The following is a 15,607-nucleotide window of genomic DNA, read 5'->3' as shown; positions in this document are numbered from 1 at the left end:
TATCTACTACATTGTAGTCTCCATAGACGGAGGGCCAGATATTTATACGTTTCTTTATAGGCTTTATAGTAATAACATAATATTAAACGTGGTTTTAAAATTCTTAACACAGTACCTAGGCTTTTCCTAGATAATCAGTAAATGTTAATTAAATGAATATTGAATCTTTATTATAAAGTTACGTAATCTTGGTGCCTCTGTTCCAACATACCTAGACCCTACCTGCAAATAGCAAATGTATTAAAATGACATTTAGTTACATTCATTATATACAGCATATATAGCAAATATGACTGAAAAGTGTTACAAATGAAAAGTGAATTTAGCTAGGTGCAGTGCCTCACACCTATAATCCCAGCACTTTGGGAGGCTGAGGCAGAAGGATCACTTGAGGCAAGAAGTTCAGCCTGTGTAACAGCAAGTCCCCATTTCTACAAAAAATTAAATTAAATTTTAAAAGCAGTGAATTTGGTCTGCTTGGCCAGTAGAATTTATTTATAATGGTCAGCAGAGGATAACTCAGTTTTCCTTGAAGGACTTTTTATACATTGTGTCTGGACCTAAATTATTATCATTAGCTTAAAATTGCAGACATATCATAAGGAAACTCCTTTCTCTAATCATGCTAGACATTGTACACATACTTGTATTGCTTCCGTTGTTAATAAGTTATCATAAAGTTAGTACTCAAATAATAGTTTGGTTAGACATGGTGAGCTTTTTATGATAAATAAACATGAAACAGACTTATCAGATACTGATGAAAATACTACTACTTATACTACTACTACTATGCTATTGCTACAACTGTTTATTAGCCATGTGCTACATCCCAAGCACTTTACAAGCATTAGGTCCTTGAATCTTCAGTGCTACCCTGTCAAACAGGTTGTTTTACCTCTGTTTCCATAGGGTCACCCAGTTAATAAGTAGCAGGCCAGTGTCCTTACCTGACTTCAAACCTTATCATTCTCAGCATTAGATTATATGGCTTCACTAATCATCACAAAAACCCTGCAAGATAGCTGTGATTTCAATTGCAAAGGCAACTAAACTAAAGTTAAATGATTATCCAATATCCCATATCTGTTGTACATTTTAAGCTGGTATTCAAGCTCAGATCTGGTTAACTTAAAAATTTAAACTCCTTCCTCTCTGTCACACTGTATCCTATGTGTCCTGAATTATTAACTACCTTTGATGACACTAAGTTTCTATTAGGAAAAAAAAGTTATTGGCTAATATTGTAATTATTCTACATTTTTAAAAGAAAATTATTAGTGTAAAATATTTGATAAATTAGTACATATAAAAGATTAAACAAAGAGTTCCATTCTAGACAAGAGAGAAAAAGATAAATATGCTTCCTTTTGCATAATTGCAAAGCAAAGAAAAACAATTATGAAAAAAATATGTGTATATATGTAACTTTAAATTTTATTCCAATGGGGCTTCTGTGAGAAAACGGAAAGAAGGAAAAGGAAAACACTTTTTTAAAGCCATTTTGTTGGTGATCATCTTTATCACTTAAGGAAGAGATTCCCATTGTGGATGTCTGTGACAGTGAATCCTGTACACTCATTTAAGGGAACAGCAGATACTATCAGATGACCTCAAGTCAGCCTATCTAGACCACTGATTACATAATGAGTGAATGATGTAGTGATCTCGATGTTTGAACCTGAAACAATATTTTAACTTTGATACTTTACAGATATATTTAAGCCCCTGTATAGCTGGAAGATAGATTAAATTTATGCTTCTTAACATAGCGGTAAAGAGACTCCTTTGAAATAGACATAGCAAAATATAGGGTCAGATTTTGGTAATGAGTATAAAGTTATATAGTGTGACAAAGAATTAAGACATATTCCTCAAAACAGAGAATGTCTTTTTTTTAAAAAAAACTGCACAGCCTTCTAAAATTTTCCCAATTTTCAATCTCTCATTCCTAGACAGTTTTTGCAAAGTTATCATATAGTAGTCTTCTAGCCCTAATACCAATTGAGTTATAAAAAACAAATAAATTTTCCCTTGCTCTTTGAACATGATATCTGACCATATATTTGTTTTTATATGAAAATGTTTAGGAGAAAATATAAAACATATACTTCTTCCAACCCATCATTATATAAATAGGTAAAACTTTTAATAACTTTTAAAGTCTGTCAAGGAAAATCAGTCTTTTGGCTAAGGAAAGAGAATAAGAATTGCAAGCAGTATGCTTGGAAAGGTAATCAAAGATGTACGAATACATATAACCAGGACACTGTGAGTTTATTTAATAAAAAGTTACATGGTGATTACTATGGGCCAGTTGCAGTCCAAAATGCTTTTCAAATCTTAACTCATTTAATTCTCATAATAACCCCATATGGTTGGTACTGTCATTATCTTTTCCCAAGATCACACAGCTAATGAGTGGCAGAATTTAGACTTAAGTAGTGTACCTCTTATTACCATAATCTTAACCACTGTGCTATGCTAATTGTTCCACAGAGATACTAGAGTCGAAATTTAGAAACAAACTGTGCACAAAGTAGCATTCAATGATAGAAAGAGCCTGAGATCTTAGAGGCAGATAGATCCAACTAGTTTCATAGTCTTAGTCAAGTCTTAATTTTTTCAGCCTCAGCTTCACCTGTGAAAATGGAGCAAAAAGTATCTGGTTAAGAGGATTAGTAATAACATGTACTTAAACAGTGCTGGCACATAGTAGGCATTCAATATATGTTAGCAGTTGTCATCTTCACTATTATTACTTAAACAGATCTCCAAAATTGAGGATTTGAACAGAGATAAGGCTACAAAAAATAAGGTATAAAAGTCTATCAAAGCAATAGAAATCTCCTGCCGCCTCTTTTTATGGAAGACACTGACAGGATCTTCTCACAGGTTAGGCCTGAGACAAACCAGGAGGCATAAATAAAGTCAGTTGGCCATCCAAATATTAGTAGCATCACTATCTTGAAACAAGACTCTTTAAACATCATACATCAGCTTCCTGTCCACTATGACCAGTGCCACCTCTGGAGATTGTAAGTTAGGGTTTAAATGGTGATTGAATAACTGTGGATAATTTAACTTATACACTTATTTAACAATGCAGGCACTGTTCTAGGCACTTATAGGGATACAGTAGCTAAGAAGACAAACAAGGTGTCTATTCTCATGGAACTTTTTCAACAATGTAAAAGATAGGATGGAACAGAAAAGTAGTATATGTGAGTTTATTGATACTTGAGCTTGGGTGTGGTAGTAGAGTGGTTTTGGGCAGAAATAGAAATGTGATTGGATATCCTTGAAAATTTTATCATACATATAGTTGGCATGTATAGATAATAAAATTGTGGTACCTTTGAGTGCATTATATAAATTAACATTAGATTAAAGGTATTTTGTATAAAATATCCTTATTTCTTGAATTGTTAAACCAGCCAATCAGTGTTCTTACTTTAGTTATTAGCATTCTGTCAGACTTGTATAGTAATGATTAGTTACCCTTTATTATACTTTTGGCATGCTTCCCATGTTTAATTTCATTGTAGGGAAGGAACACATAGTTAAGGAAATTGCAAAGAGAGGGAAAAGTTAAAATAGGGAAAATAATGACATAGATTCAAAACTGATTTTAACTTATTGTTATAATAAGACTTTTGCAAGTAGAATGAACAATAATTATTTTTTAATTTGCCTTTGAAATGTTTTATGTTCAGTCCCACAACTTTGAACTTGACATTTTTTATTTCCTTCAGGTTAAAGATTATTTTCTTTAATGCCACAGAAAAAAAAATGGCAAGCATACTTTGAAACAAGTATATAAAAATAAATTCTAAATATCTGTTAAGAAAACACTAAAATTGTTCAACAAATATATTATGAATGTCTTAAGTGTGTATATATATATATAATCTTAAACAATTTTCCCTGTGAAGTAATATTATTACTCATACTGTCTCTTGCTGGAATATAGTTTTAGTGTCTGCCCAAAGACGTTGAACTAAAACTGTGTGTGAAAATGGCTAAGTTAAATACAGACTTTGTTACATACTGAACTATGGAGTAAAGTGTCATTAGAAGGAGCAGAACTACGGACGGCTCCCCTATATTCCGGCATTACTCAGTTCCCAGATCCCTGCTGTGTAGTTGTTCCACTCGCCAAGAAGCCTGTTAAAGAGCCCCCAAGAGCATGTGTACAGCCCTCCATGTTAATAGTTAATTGGTGAGGATGGCAAGATGAGAGGACAGCCGAACATGTGGTCTCTCAGACTCAAGCAGTAGACAGACCTTTAGTTATAATAACAGCAGCTGCTCACATTCTCACAACTCAACTGTTCAAAACTCTGTTGTTGAGTGAAGGAGGTTGTGGTGCATTGAAAGAAAAAAAAAGAGAAAAGGTTACATCTAAGAAAAGGAACTAAAACACACTATCTTTAAACTCTTCCCACATATTATTGTAATTGTGAGAATATTGCAACTTTTAAAAACTTTGGTGTAAATACCCATGTTAAAGGTTATTATATTTCAGCTACATTCAACATTCTGCTGCTTTGTCCCCCTTTTACTGTTAGAAACAGAAATGTTTTTGTACCCTTTGAAACTTTTTAATGAGTTATCTTTTTCTTTTGCAAAGTGGTAGCTTTAAAGCAATTACAATAGGATACTGTTTGACTTCCATATCTAGCAAGATATGAAACAGTAATTTGTTGGTCTATAAATGGGAATTGGCTTACCACTAGCAAAATTTGTCATCCACCTCCAAATTATGCAAACATTTTGTGGCTTTTGAAAATAATTAATTTTATTTTCAATTCCCAGTAACAGTTGCATGCTTGAAGAAAATAGTGACCAATAACATTTATTCTTTTTGGAAATAGAAACTTAGTTTTGTGCCTTATGATGATTTTATTAATGAAGTGAAAAGAAAATAAATTTCCCCTAGTTTATGCATTTTTAAGTATAATCTGTGGCAAGTTGTTTTTGATTTGTATTTTTTAAGGCATTTTTACTTAAAATTGTCAGGAAATAAATATTGAAACACTTAAACTAATTAAACTAGATTAAATTACAACACTTAAACTAAACATGTAAACACTTAAACTAATTAAAATTAGAAATGGAGAAAGTTATCTTTTACTGTTCTCACAGCAATTTTCAAAAAGAAAATTTACTTATTATTGTTAGTCTTTATTCAAGCTGTCATAGTCTACACTTTTAAGGAATTTTTAAATATAAACAACAACTTGATAAACCTCTCCCGAAGTACAATAATGCAAGAATGAAAACTCCTTTGACATTCTGGATCATAGAATATGTCATTATGTTTTTTCATTGTATAATAATTTTAAGTATTGCCAGAGTTTAATGTACTTGTCTAGAGAACAGTAGTTGGCAAACTATTTAGCTTTCCTTTATTCAATCAAATTTCAGATTTGAAACTACCCTATAGCATATTTTCATTTGTCATCATTGGCGCTTGGTGAATTAATAGCCTTATTCAATTTTTATCATATACCCAGTGTTTTGTAGTAATTTGATCTGTAGAATTTTTTCCCAGCTATCTCGTTGGAAGAAACTATTACTAGCATGTTAACTTATACCAAGGAAAATTCATTTCCTGATGAAAAGGTGGGAGAAAGGGCCTCGTTAAAATATGTCTGTTGAAAAATGAATGATATTTTATTTAGTGTATTATTTTAATTGATGTGTTTTCAAATTAATCTTCTATAACATTAATGTATTAGAGCTTTGAACCCACTGAAGTGAATGATACAGTATGTTTCTATATAGAGAAATTCAGAGCAAACCTTTTCACATCCATAAACTTTTTTGTTCATGCTGAGTATTTTAGCAGCTAAACTCTAAGTCAAGCAATGGACCGCTTTAGAACTAACCACTAATATGGGATTATGAAATGTGGACTCCAGTGGCCTTGTGAATTTGTCTCAGTGTGAAATCTTTTATTCTTAAAACAAGAACTAAGAATAATTGCATAGTGAAGAAAAATATACTTTTGTGAGTTTACAGCTATAAAATTTTGGAAAATATTTTTTATCTAATTGTTGATATGAACATAACACCACCTTCAGTCATATAACTTTATTTCAAATGATCTTTTTAAATGCACTTTATTAAGAAGAATATTTAAGGATGAAAATTACAGATTAATCTCTTGATCATAGCTACAATTACTAAAGGATAAAGCCAGATATTCAGAGTGTCATTTTTTTATGAATTCTTAATCAGGATATTCTCAACTGAGAATCTGCCTTTAATGTTTTCAGATCTTCTTAACTAGTCTGAAATTGATTATAAGAAATTTACATATTTAAGAGTTTTAAAAGAAGCAGTTTTTAAAATGAACTAAATTATAGTATACCCGTTTCAGTTTTACATCATATTTATCAAATTCCAGTGACTTTGTGTCAATATAGTAAGTTGTAAACAGAATCTGTGTTTCTTTAAAATAACAAATAGTTTAACTGTATTTCAATCCTTCTACCATAGACTTTGAATTCTTATAGCTCCAGCTTTTTTTTTTCTGTTTCAGACTACACATGCTGATAACTGGTTAATTTTTAAAATCACATCATAGCTTGTATGCATTATACATATATATTTAATTTACTTTTTTGGACAAGGATGATTGAAACTTTTTACACAAATAAACTCTAATACACAAACTCTAAATTATCTATAAAGTTCTGCCTATATTGAGCGTAGTAGTATATGTATAACTTTGTCTTCGTGTAAATATGCATATTGAATAAGAACAGGATATATTTTAAATTGTCAGTAGGGTTCATTTTCATCTTTAAAAGAGAAGTACGATTCAGAAACCTTTCATTACACTTAATCTAACCAAAGCATGTTCAGTAAGCCATAAAAATAAAAAAAAAATTGCTTTAAAATATTTTTGGTTTCTCTAAAATAACTTTGTGATGTTCTTGTTCATATTGTTGTTCATTCTGTAGTTCCTATAATGGTAGTAGTTATTAGCTAAAGGGCTGTTTAGGGCCAAACTTTTCAAATGTATCAATGATATAAATAGTGAAATGTCTCATCGCGGTATGGCGATTGAGTCATCTGTTTGGACATATGGAATCTTTGGCTACTGGACTGCATCGTCTTTATAATGCCCAGTGTCCAAGGATGGACACAACTGTTCTGGGAGCAGAAGGGGGAGTGGGGGGCCCTGTGTGTTCAAGCTACATGAATATGGTAGGAGAAAAAGAGGGAAAATGATCTTTTACATTATTTTTATCATAAACTATCTTCTATATCACTTTTTGTGTATAGAAAACAAGTACAACTTTATTTAATTTTTCATTTATTTTACAAATAAAATTACTAAACTTTTTTTCTTTGGCATTGTAAGCTATCTGAAAAATACCTGTGAGAAAACATGAGTTTTGAGTTTTTCCTATTTATATACTTGGATGCATGCTTTCCCTTAAAGAAAGATTAACGTCATCAAAAATAACTGATACTTATTTCTTAATGTTGAGACCAAACATGCTTGTAAACAATTATAATTTAAAGCTGTTTAAGTACCAGGTGAGATATTATGTCCTAGTGTTATGTTTTAGCCCTTTGCTATTAATTACATTATTATTGCTATATGAAGAGTTCTTGCTTCTTTAATAATGTTTTCGCACCCTATGTAGTTAATCTTTAATGTTGGGAAGGACAGGGGAGAGATTAAATTAGCCTTGTAACCTCTTTTTCTTCCAGGCTGATGATAGAAAATAAAAGCTCTTAGCCACAAAATGTAACACTTAGAATTAATATTTAATTAGACTAGCAAATTGTACACTGTGGCTGAAAGCTTCCAAAGAGTTGTTAGTGCCACAATTGACCTACAGGTTTAATAATAACTCACTTCTAGAAGCAAGTGCCAGTTCAGCATAGTAGAGCCACTGTAAGAAAGTCCTGAGAGATTAAAATCAGCAAACCAAATGGCAGGCAAGGATTCCTGGGATGGAGCCTTCTGGAAAGCTGGGAGCTGGAATAGCTTTTAAGCCAGGATTCAGATGAGAACAGTGGGTGAAAAAGCTGATCCCTCCTGTTCTGGGAGCTTCTGGTTGTAGGCCAAAATCTTAGAACAGATTTTTACTAAATGTTTTTGCTGCAGCTATTAACTTACATTGAAAATCAAATATTGAATAATTTTTCTGTAAAATTTAGCAAATTTTTTGTGTAAACATTAGTTCTTAATTTCTTACATATTAGTACATAATATCTGTAAACTCAGATCATTAGATTATCAGATAGGTTTGGCGCTGTACATCTATGCTGTTTTGCTGTGACATGCTGTTTCCTTGTTCCCTGTATAGTTGATTTATATGGTTCATTTCTATATTATTTCATTACGGGCATTATGCAGAGCCTGAGAAAGAGATTGTGAAGTCTGTAGCCCAAGAATTTTTTTTCTTCAAGAAAGTATATATATCAACAAACATAATTCACAGGCATTCCTAATTTTTAAAGGCCTTATATTATAAAAATAATGCTATATTTTATGTTTATGGTGCACTTAAATTACAAGATAAATAATTCGACCTCCTGGTGAAACATTGGATCCTTATATTTTTGCAAAATTGATCTAGTGAAAATAAGACACCCTGAGTTTGAAAGTGTGCAGACTGAAAGGGGGGCACCTTACATAATTTATTGATAATATCTTAAATAATTAAAGAAAAGCTAGTCATTTGTTAAAAATTCAAGCAGGTGAGGACCTTGCCAGCAGAGGGAGTAGTCCTGTCTTCCGTCAGGTTCCCATCATTTTCCCACCTGCCTCAGCCTTTTTCCCAGCCAGTCTCCCATCTGGACCTGGCTCTGTCAACCTGCTCCTGATGACAGGCTATAATTTTGTATTCAATATGGGATTATTCTAAGCTGATTTTAAACTTTAGTATCTTTAACCTGCTACTGCATCACAAACATCATCTGGATGCTCTGTTTGATATTTGGATATTAGCAATTGTTTTTCCAGGCAGGGCGTGAGCTTTTGGACATCTGTGAATTGCATTTTAGGGTTTCAAGTATTAAAGTACTAAAAAAAGATTTCTGATTTAGGAAGTTTCCCATAAAACATTTTTAATCATGAAACACAAATTTTTCTGTGGGTAGATTTCTTAATATGAAACTAGACGTATAGTTAAGAAAAATGCCTATAATTAATTTTGAATATTATACTATTATTCTGTCCAGCCTGTTCATTTCAGTATTTTGTTCATCCCATTTCTGAGACTTTTCAGAATATGTAAGTTTTTTTAATGTTTTATAGAATAACTTACTGAAAAAGAAACAAAATTAATATAAATAAATGTTCTGCGAAGTATGTTTATTTGAATATTTGAAGCCAGTGTAAATATATTATAAACAATATTTATGAAAGTAAAACGATGTGTTCTTTAAAAAGTCTCAATTATAAAGAACCACCATTTTCAAATCAAAATTTAGAATATTGAGTATTTGACCATGTAGAAAGCACAAAGAGTTGTGGCTCTATTACCTATTCCTAGTAAATTTTGATATCTTAGCAATTTTTTTCACCATCGAGGTTAGGAGTATTTGCCACTAGCCCCTTCATGGATATGTTTTGAGCTTTAGGATAAAGAACCAAAATATGTTTGTTTTACAATTTTCCTATGTGAATATTACTATGTGATGCTAGGCAGAGAATGTTACATTTAGAATTTTTTTAATTTACAAAAGTTCCTCTGTATTCTAAAATTAACCTTTACTTTAAGTTCAGTGTTAAATCTGGAAAGATATAATCTAATACCTTCATCAGTTTATTACAAATATTCTAAATCTCATAATTATGAACAGAATTATTTTCCCACTATCAAATATTTTTAATAAAATAAAAATATAATCCACAGAAGCAAGTGACAATTCTGGAGGAAGTGGGGCAAGTTTGTAAAAAGTTATAAATGTAGTATAAATAATTTTATTATTTCATAGTCTTGATTTCTGTGGAATGGAAAACCTAATAAGCATGGAAAAATAAATGTCTCATTAAATATCCCCAGATTTATCCTTGGATCCAAGCTTATTTTTTGGATTATGTAACAAAGAAAGGTCTTAAGTTCTACTATATTCGTGTTCTATGCAAGTCATTTTTCAGAAAATGTTGTTATAAATTGAGCTGTTGATTATGACATACTTGCTTTTATTGTGGGGATTCCCCTCCCCGCTCTCTCCCAACACACACCCACTACATCATGTATTATGGTCAAACATAAAGTAACTTAAATATTTCTCTAAGTCTTTAACATTAACTTAATAGTGCTTTCAGGCTATTATAGCCCCAAATCTGATACTTGTGCCATACTCAAATGAGAGCTCTTCCTTTCATATTATTTTTGCTGTCTTTCTTAAATAGTATAGAGTAACTGAAGAACTTGCTCTTACTTGAGGCGTTGCATAAATGCTTTATGTTGATTGGTTTATTCCTTTCGAGCTTCTTGATAATTAAGTTATTGGTTAATTACTTCTTAATCCTCTTACTAAAATTTCTTCTGGAAATATATTTGTATTGGTACAAATTACATCTTTTATATTGTTGAGATAATTAGGTCTGAGAAAATAAAGAAATATTGAGGGTTTAAGGTATTCTGATTGTTACTTGGTAACTCTAAATAGGTATCTGAACTATTTTTATTAGAAAATTGTGGGAGCTTTAAATGGCAGTGATTAAATTTTTATCTCTTAACAAAATTCATAGTTTTGACTTTAAGAACTTTGAATTGAAAGGGAGCATTAAATTAATCTTCCTTAATTTAAAATCCATTTAACAGATTTGTTGTATCCTAATAAAAAATGTATTACCATTCTATAATGGCAAACAAGAAACATTTTATGAAACCAAACAGAAAACAGTCAAAACAAATGCTCTGAAGGTTTTTTTTGAAATTAAAATTGAAATACAAAGGTAGAAGACTGGACAATCTGATTTGCTTTGCTTATTTGCAACACCATTTGACGAATTTTAAATTTAAATGATTAATTAAATTATGTTGCAACAGAAAACTTTAAGAGCTCTTTATGTAACTTAATACAATGCTATTTGAGATTGCCAGCAAACTCTTAAAACTCCTGGACACTGGCTTTCCTCTCTTCTGGCTTCCCTCCTAGTCATGTCTTGGCTACTGTCCAGAGCTGACAACTTTCACCCAGGAGCACAGGGAGATTTGTCTAGGATAAGAAGGATTTTTGAGCCATCCTACATTTTCACATCCAGATGGGCAAGGAGGAGGGGGGCAATATCATTGTGCATACTTGGGTGATGTCATTATACCATACATACACCATAAGCATTAATTTACCCAGATTGGTGAATTCTGAATGTCCTTACTGAAATGTTCCATATTGGAAACTGTATTGTAACAACTTCAAAATTAATGCAAAGATTATGTTCAAATTTAAGTAATTGATGTACGAATACCTCTACTTGTCCATTTCTATCTATTAATATACCGAAGACCAAAGGGGTTTTACATCTTGGCTAATAACATAAAAACACTTGGAATCTGTTAAGATGAGAATGTGGATGTTCCCAGATTCAAGGCCTGTCCTCAGATCATTATGCTAAAGCTTTCTGAACACTGCTGGTTATATTATGACAATTTATTATCCATAGTGTATTCCTGCTAAGGTGAAACGTGATTGTTATGCTTTTATGGGTTTTTTAAGCTGTTAATTTTAGATTCTTCTAAGTAAATTCACCTGCTTTTATCTAAAAGACTGTTTAGTATTCATATTATTATTTGAAAGACCTTTTGACAAGAATGGTTTTAAGGTAAGATTACCTCAATAGATCATATTCGTTATGAAGCTTGGAGGTGCAGAAGTAATCTGTAACAATTTTTTTAACTTTTTAAAACACATGTAAGTTTATAAGCCCAAATGTCTTTTATGCTCCTACACATAACTAGGAGGTTGAATAAGTTTATAGTAAATATAAACATTTTCTCAGTCAGAACCTTAGATGTTATTCTTATATAATTTCCATTGCTTTTTATTCTATAAGTGTTTTTCAGATATCCCCACAACTTTCACAATTAATCTGGTCTGCCACATTATGCAAACAATGTTGCAAAATAAACGTGCAGAAAGCAGTAAGATCACTGTGAAACTATATAACTAATTTTGTGGTAATAGTATGATTAAAAGTTATTCTTGTATTAATACTTTATGAAAGTTTTTTCAATAGACTTTAGTTTATGATTAATAACTATGATGCAAACCTGTGAAACTCAGAAATAAATGAAATACGTGAATGAGTTTCTGGAAAATTTTGAAATCTAGGCTGTACATATTTTTTACTTAGAATTCACTAGTTTTCCCTTTTGAAGTGGATAACTGATTTTTTTAAGTCTCCCACAAACTACCTTTAAAAGACTTATGAAGTTGATAAACATAATAGGATATAAAATGGTTTATTAGTAAATGTTAAGATTAAATGAAAAAAGCAAATCCTCTTTGAAATAAGCAAATGTCAGGTTGACAATTTAAATACACAGTACCTTGCTTATGCACTCTCAGAATGGAAATTTATCTCATCTTTAAACCTTGTAATTTCTATTATTCATATAATTGAGAAAGTCCTAGTTTATATCACTTAAATCTTGAATAGATGAGTTCTAACAAAAATTAACTTGTATCATTTTAGATTCAGATATTTAGATACAAAGGCTTAGTCTTTTATTTATAGATAAAAGGAAATCTGACCTTTTGATTAAGAAATATTGTCAGTAGCCTTTATAAATGCCTGTTCATCTGAGGGTCCATGACAGGAGTACTCTTCCCAGTTGAGTTTATCCTAAAAATGAAATGATAAGAGCCTGCTGGTTATTATCCATGATTCTTCTTAATGGGGGAACCACATGGTTATTCTTCATCTCCCACTTGTTCTCACCCTTTACTATCAACCCAGCCACACCCCACCCCCACCCCAACATTGTTCAATACTCAGCACAATGAATCATTTTCAAGTTGACTCATTGTGAACTGTATCCCAGCTGTTGGAATGTCTGGCAGACATTTTTGTTTGGGTGAAGAATAACTGGCTGAAACCCAACCTGGATGAGTTTGATATAATGGTCTTTGGCTAAAGAAATATTGAGAGGAACATGTTTATGGCCTCTGAAGCCCCTGTTATTCCTGGAGTAGGACCATCCCCTGTGGCACAGAACTGAAAGTAAGGAATCAATCTGGATTATTTTCTCACCATTGAATGAAAAATTGCCTTAGAAAAAATAGGCATTTCCAAATTATGTTTTTCTATACTTAGTGTGCCCACGTGATTGAACATGTTAAAGACAATTAAGAATAATTATTTTTACTAATTCTTTTTAACAACACTGATCCAAAGGCTGAAACATTCTTTATATAATGCAGAAACATTCTTTATATAACACACATTCCAACTTATGAAGGAGTTTCAAATACTGCCCTAGGTGTGAGTTAACCAGTCATTTCAACAGAATGTTTGGTGACACAGGCTACTATGTGTTTCATAATACCAAGTCAGGTAACATTGACCAGCCCTCTTTAATTTTCCATTCTTATGCCATCTTTGTAAAGGGACTTAAGAAACAAGAATATTAGTAAGCTCAGTTGTAATCATGTTTCCAGAAAATGAAAATCTTTTCTTATATTTGACCTCTTTCTAACAGGGGATGTAGCAGGCTGATAAATTTTCTTGACTGTTTTGTATTTCCCATTCTCTTCTTCAAAGATTAGTTTTAAACTGGTGAGCATTACCATTGTATAAAATGAGAGTTTCAAAATTGCAAAATTTTACAAAACAAATTTTCAACTTATCTAGATCTGCTAAGCAAAAAATTGTCTAAGACATCATAGCATATAATCACAGTTTTCTGATCTACCACTCTGTCAGGGGCTAAAAGGAATACTCGATTTCCAGTAATTAAAGAATTAAAAAAAAACCCTACCAGATATTTGATTATTATATTTTTATAGCCAGGAGATTCTCAGTATTTTAGAACTTTTACTACTTAATAACTGGACATACTATGTTTGTAAACATATTAACCTATTGTTTTGATCTGGCAAAATGTGACATTTATTAAAATGTATTTAGCAGTATTTCAGTTCATCTCAGATTGTGTCAACAAATAAAGGATAGGCTACTGGTCTAAATGTTAGTCATCTACCATCTTTTCTTTCCCTTTATTATTATCCCAGAGCCAAGTGGCAGCATCTGGAAAGAGAAAACAGAAGACTCCATAGCTAGCCATGTTGCAGTCTCTTAGCTGGTCCTTTCCCTGTTTCTAATATGTCACAGAGGACCTCAGCTGTTACAGGGCTGGGACCTTGTCCCAGCTGACAGACGACAGTGAGACTCTTGCCCTATACTTTATGCTGTACCATCTACTGCTTCTTAATCCTGCTGTCTGACAGATTTTCCAATGGGCATTGAATGAAGTAATTTGAAAAATAATCATGTATGAGAATAAAGGTAGTCCTGTTCCCTAATACAAGTGAAAAATAATCAATTTATGTTCTCTACCAGAACTAATCAATTTATATCTTCTACCAATTTATGTTTTCCCTTCAGTTCTTCAAATTAGAATAGCGTGACTACATGGGCCAGCATTTTCAGTTAAGGGCATATTTCCATCCAGTTTTCTGCCTATAGTAGCTTTAACTTTTAAGGTATTTCTCTGTTGATAGTCTATCTCTACTACAGTTTTTCATGAGATGGCATAGTGATATTTTACAGATATTATATTTTTAACATAACATTTAACGTTACTGTTTTGTTTCCATGTTTTGCAGAATAAAGCCATTATTGCCCGTGTCACAAACTTGTCAGATATAGTAATTGGTCTGGAATCATTTATTGGTTCTGAGAGAGAAACTAATCCATTGTATAAGGATTATCATGGTAAGTAGAACCTTCATAATGAGAAGAGCATGAGCAGGCTGCTTTTAGGTTACCTGGAAACATCCTGTTCAGTCCAAATGTATACAGTCAAGGAGTATAAATTTTACAATACGCCTATTAAATGTTTTCCATTCCTGTCCAGTCTTCCATGGCAGCTTATTACCCAACTACATTAAGACTATAGACTATAATAACTGAAAGGAGTCAAACCCAAGTATTAAAGCATGGCTGAATCAGGTGTATATTTTGTTGTCCTAGTGTCTTAGGGTAGCCGTGTAATCCGTCATACTTACTAGCCATGTTTGAAATAAATACCGTATTCTAATAATGACAGTTTTCTAAAGCAGTTTATACTTTACAAAGCGTAGCCGTATAATAAGATACATACTGGATTATATTTACAGATTCCTAGTCAATTACATTTTCAGAAAGAGAAGATCTTTCATTATATTTGAACTTTTCTCTGTTTACTCATTTTCTTGTTAGTTTGAGTTATGAACAAATTATAAAATATTGCCACCTTGATATAAACACAGGTGAATTCATCAGACTTTCTACTTTTTTTTTTTTACTTTTAGTAATATTGTAGTCATTTGGTTAATTTGGGGATTCTTTTTAATAAAGAGTCTTATGTAGAACTATATGAATAGTAAAAATGTAGTAGTTAGGTCTAAGTATTATAGG

The 15,607-nt window shown here is 31.8% G+C and overlaps 1 protein-coding gene across 2 annotated transcripts in view; it reads left to right on the top strand.

Annotated features, from left to right (window-relative positions):
• ELP4 (elongator acetyltransferase complex subunit 4) overlaps window positions 1-15,607 on the top strand; it is a 276,719-nt gene that overhangs the window by 133,154 nt on the left and 127,958 nt on the right. For both annotated transcript variants that reach the window (XM_011965594.1, XM_011965595.1), the window contains exon 8: window positions 14,815-14,923. In XM_011965594.1, the coding sequence (XP_011820984.1) occupies window positions 14,815-14,923 (109 nt within the window). The remainder of the gene's footprint in view (window positions 1-14,814; window positions 14,924-15,607) is intronic.

This window comes from Mandrillus leucophaeus, unplaced genomic scaffold (genome assembly GCF_000951045.1).
Source record: "Mandrillus leucophaeus isolate KB7577 unplaced genomic scaffold, Mleu.le_1.0 Scaffold73, whole genome shotgun sequence".
Classification (NCBI taxonomy): domain Eukaryota; kingdom Metazoa; phylum Chordata; class Mammalia; order Primates; family Cercopithecidae; genus Mandrillus; species Mandrillus leucophaeus.
Note: the sequence above shows the minus strand (reverse complement) of the source record. Positions and strands in the feature narration are given on the sequence as shown.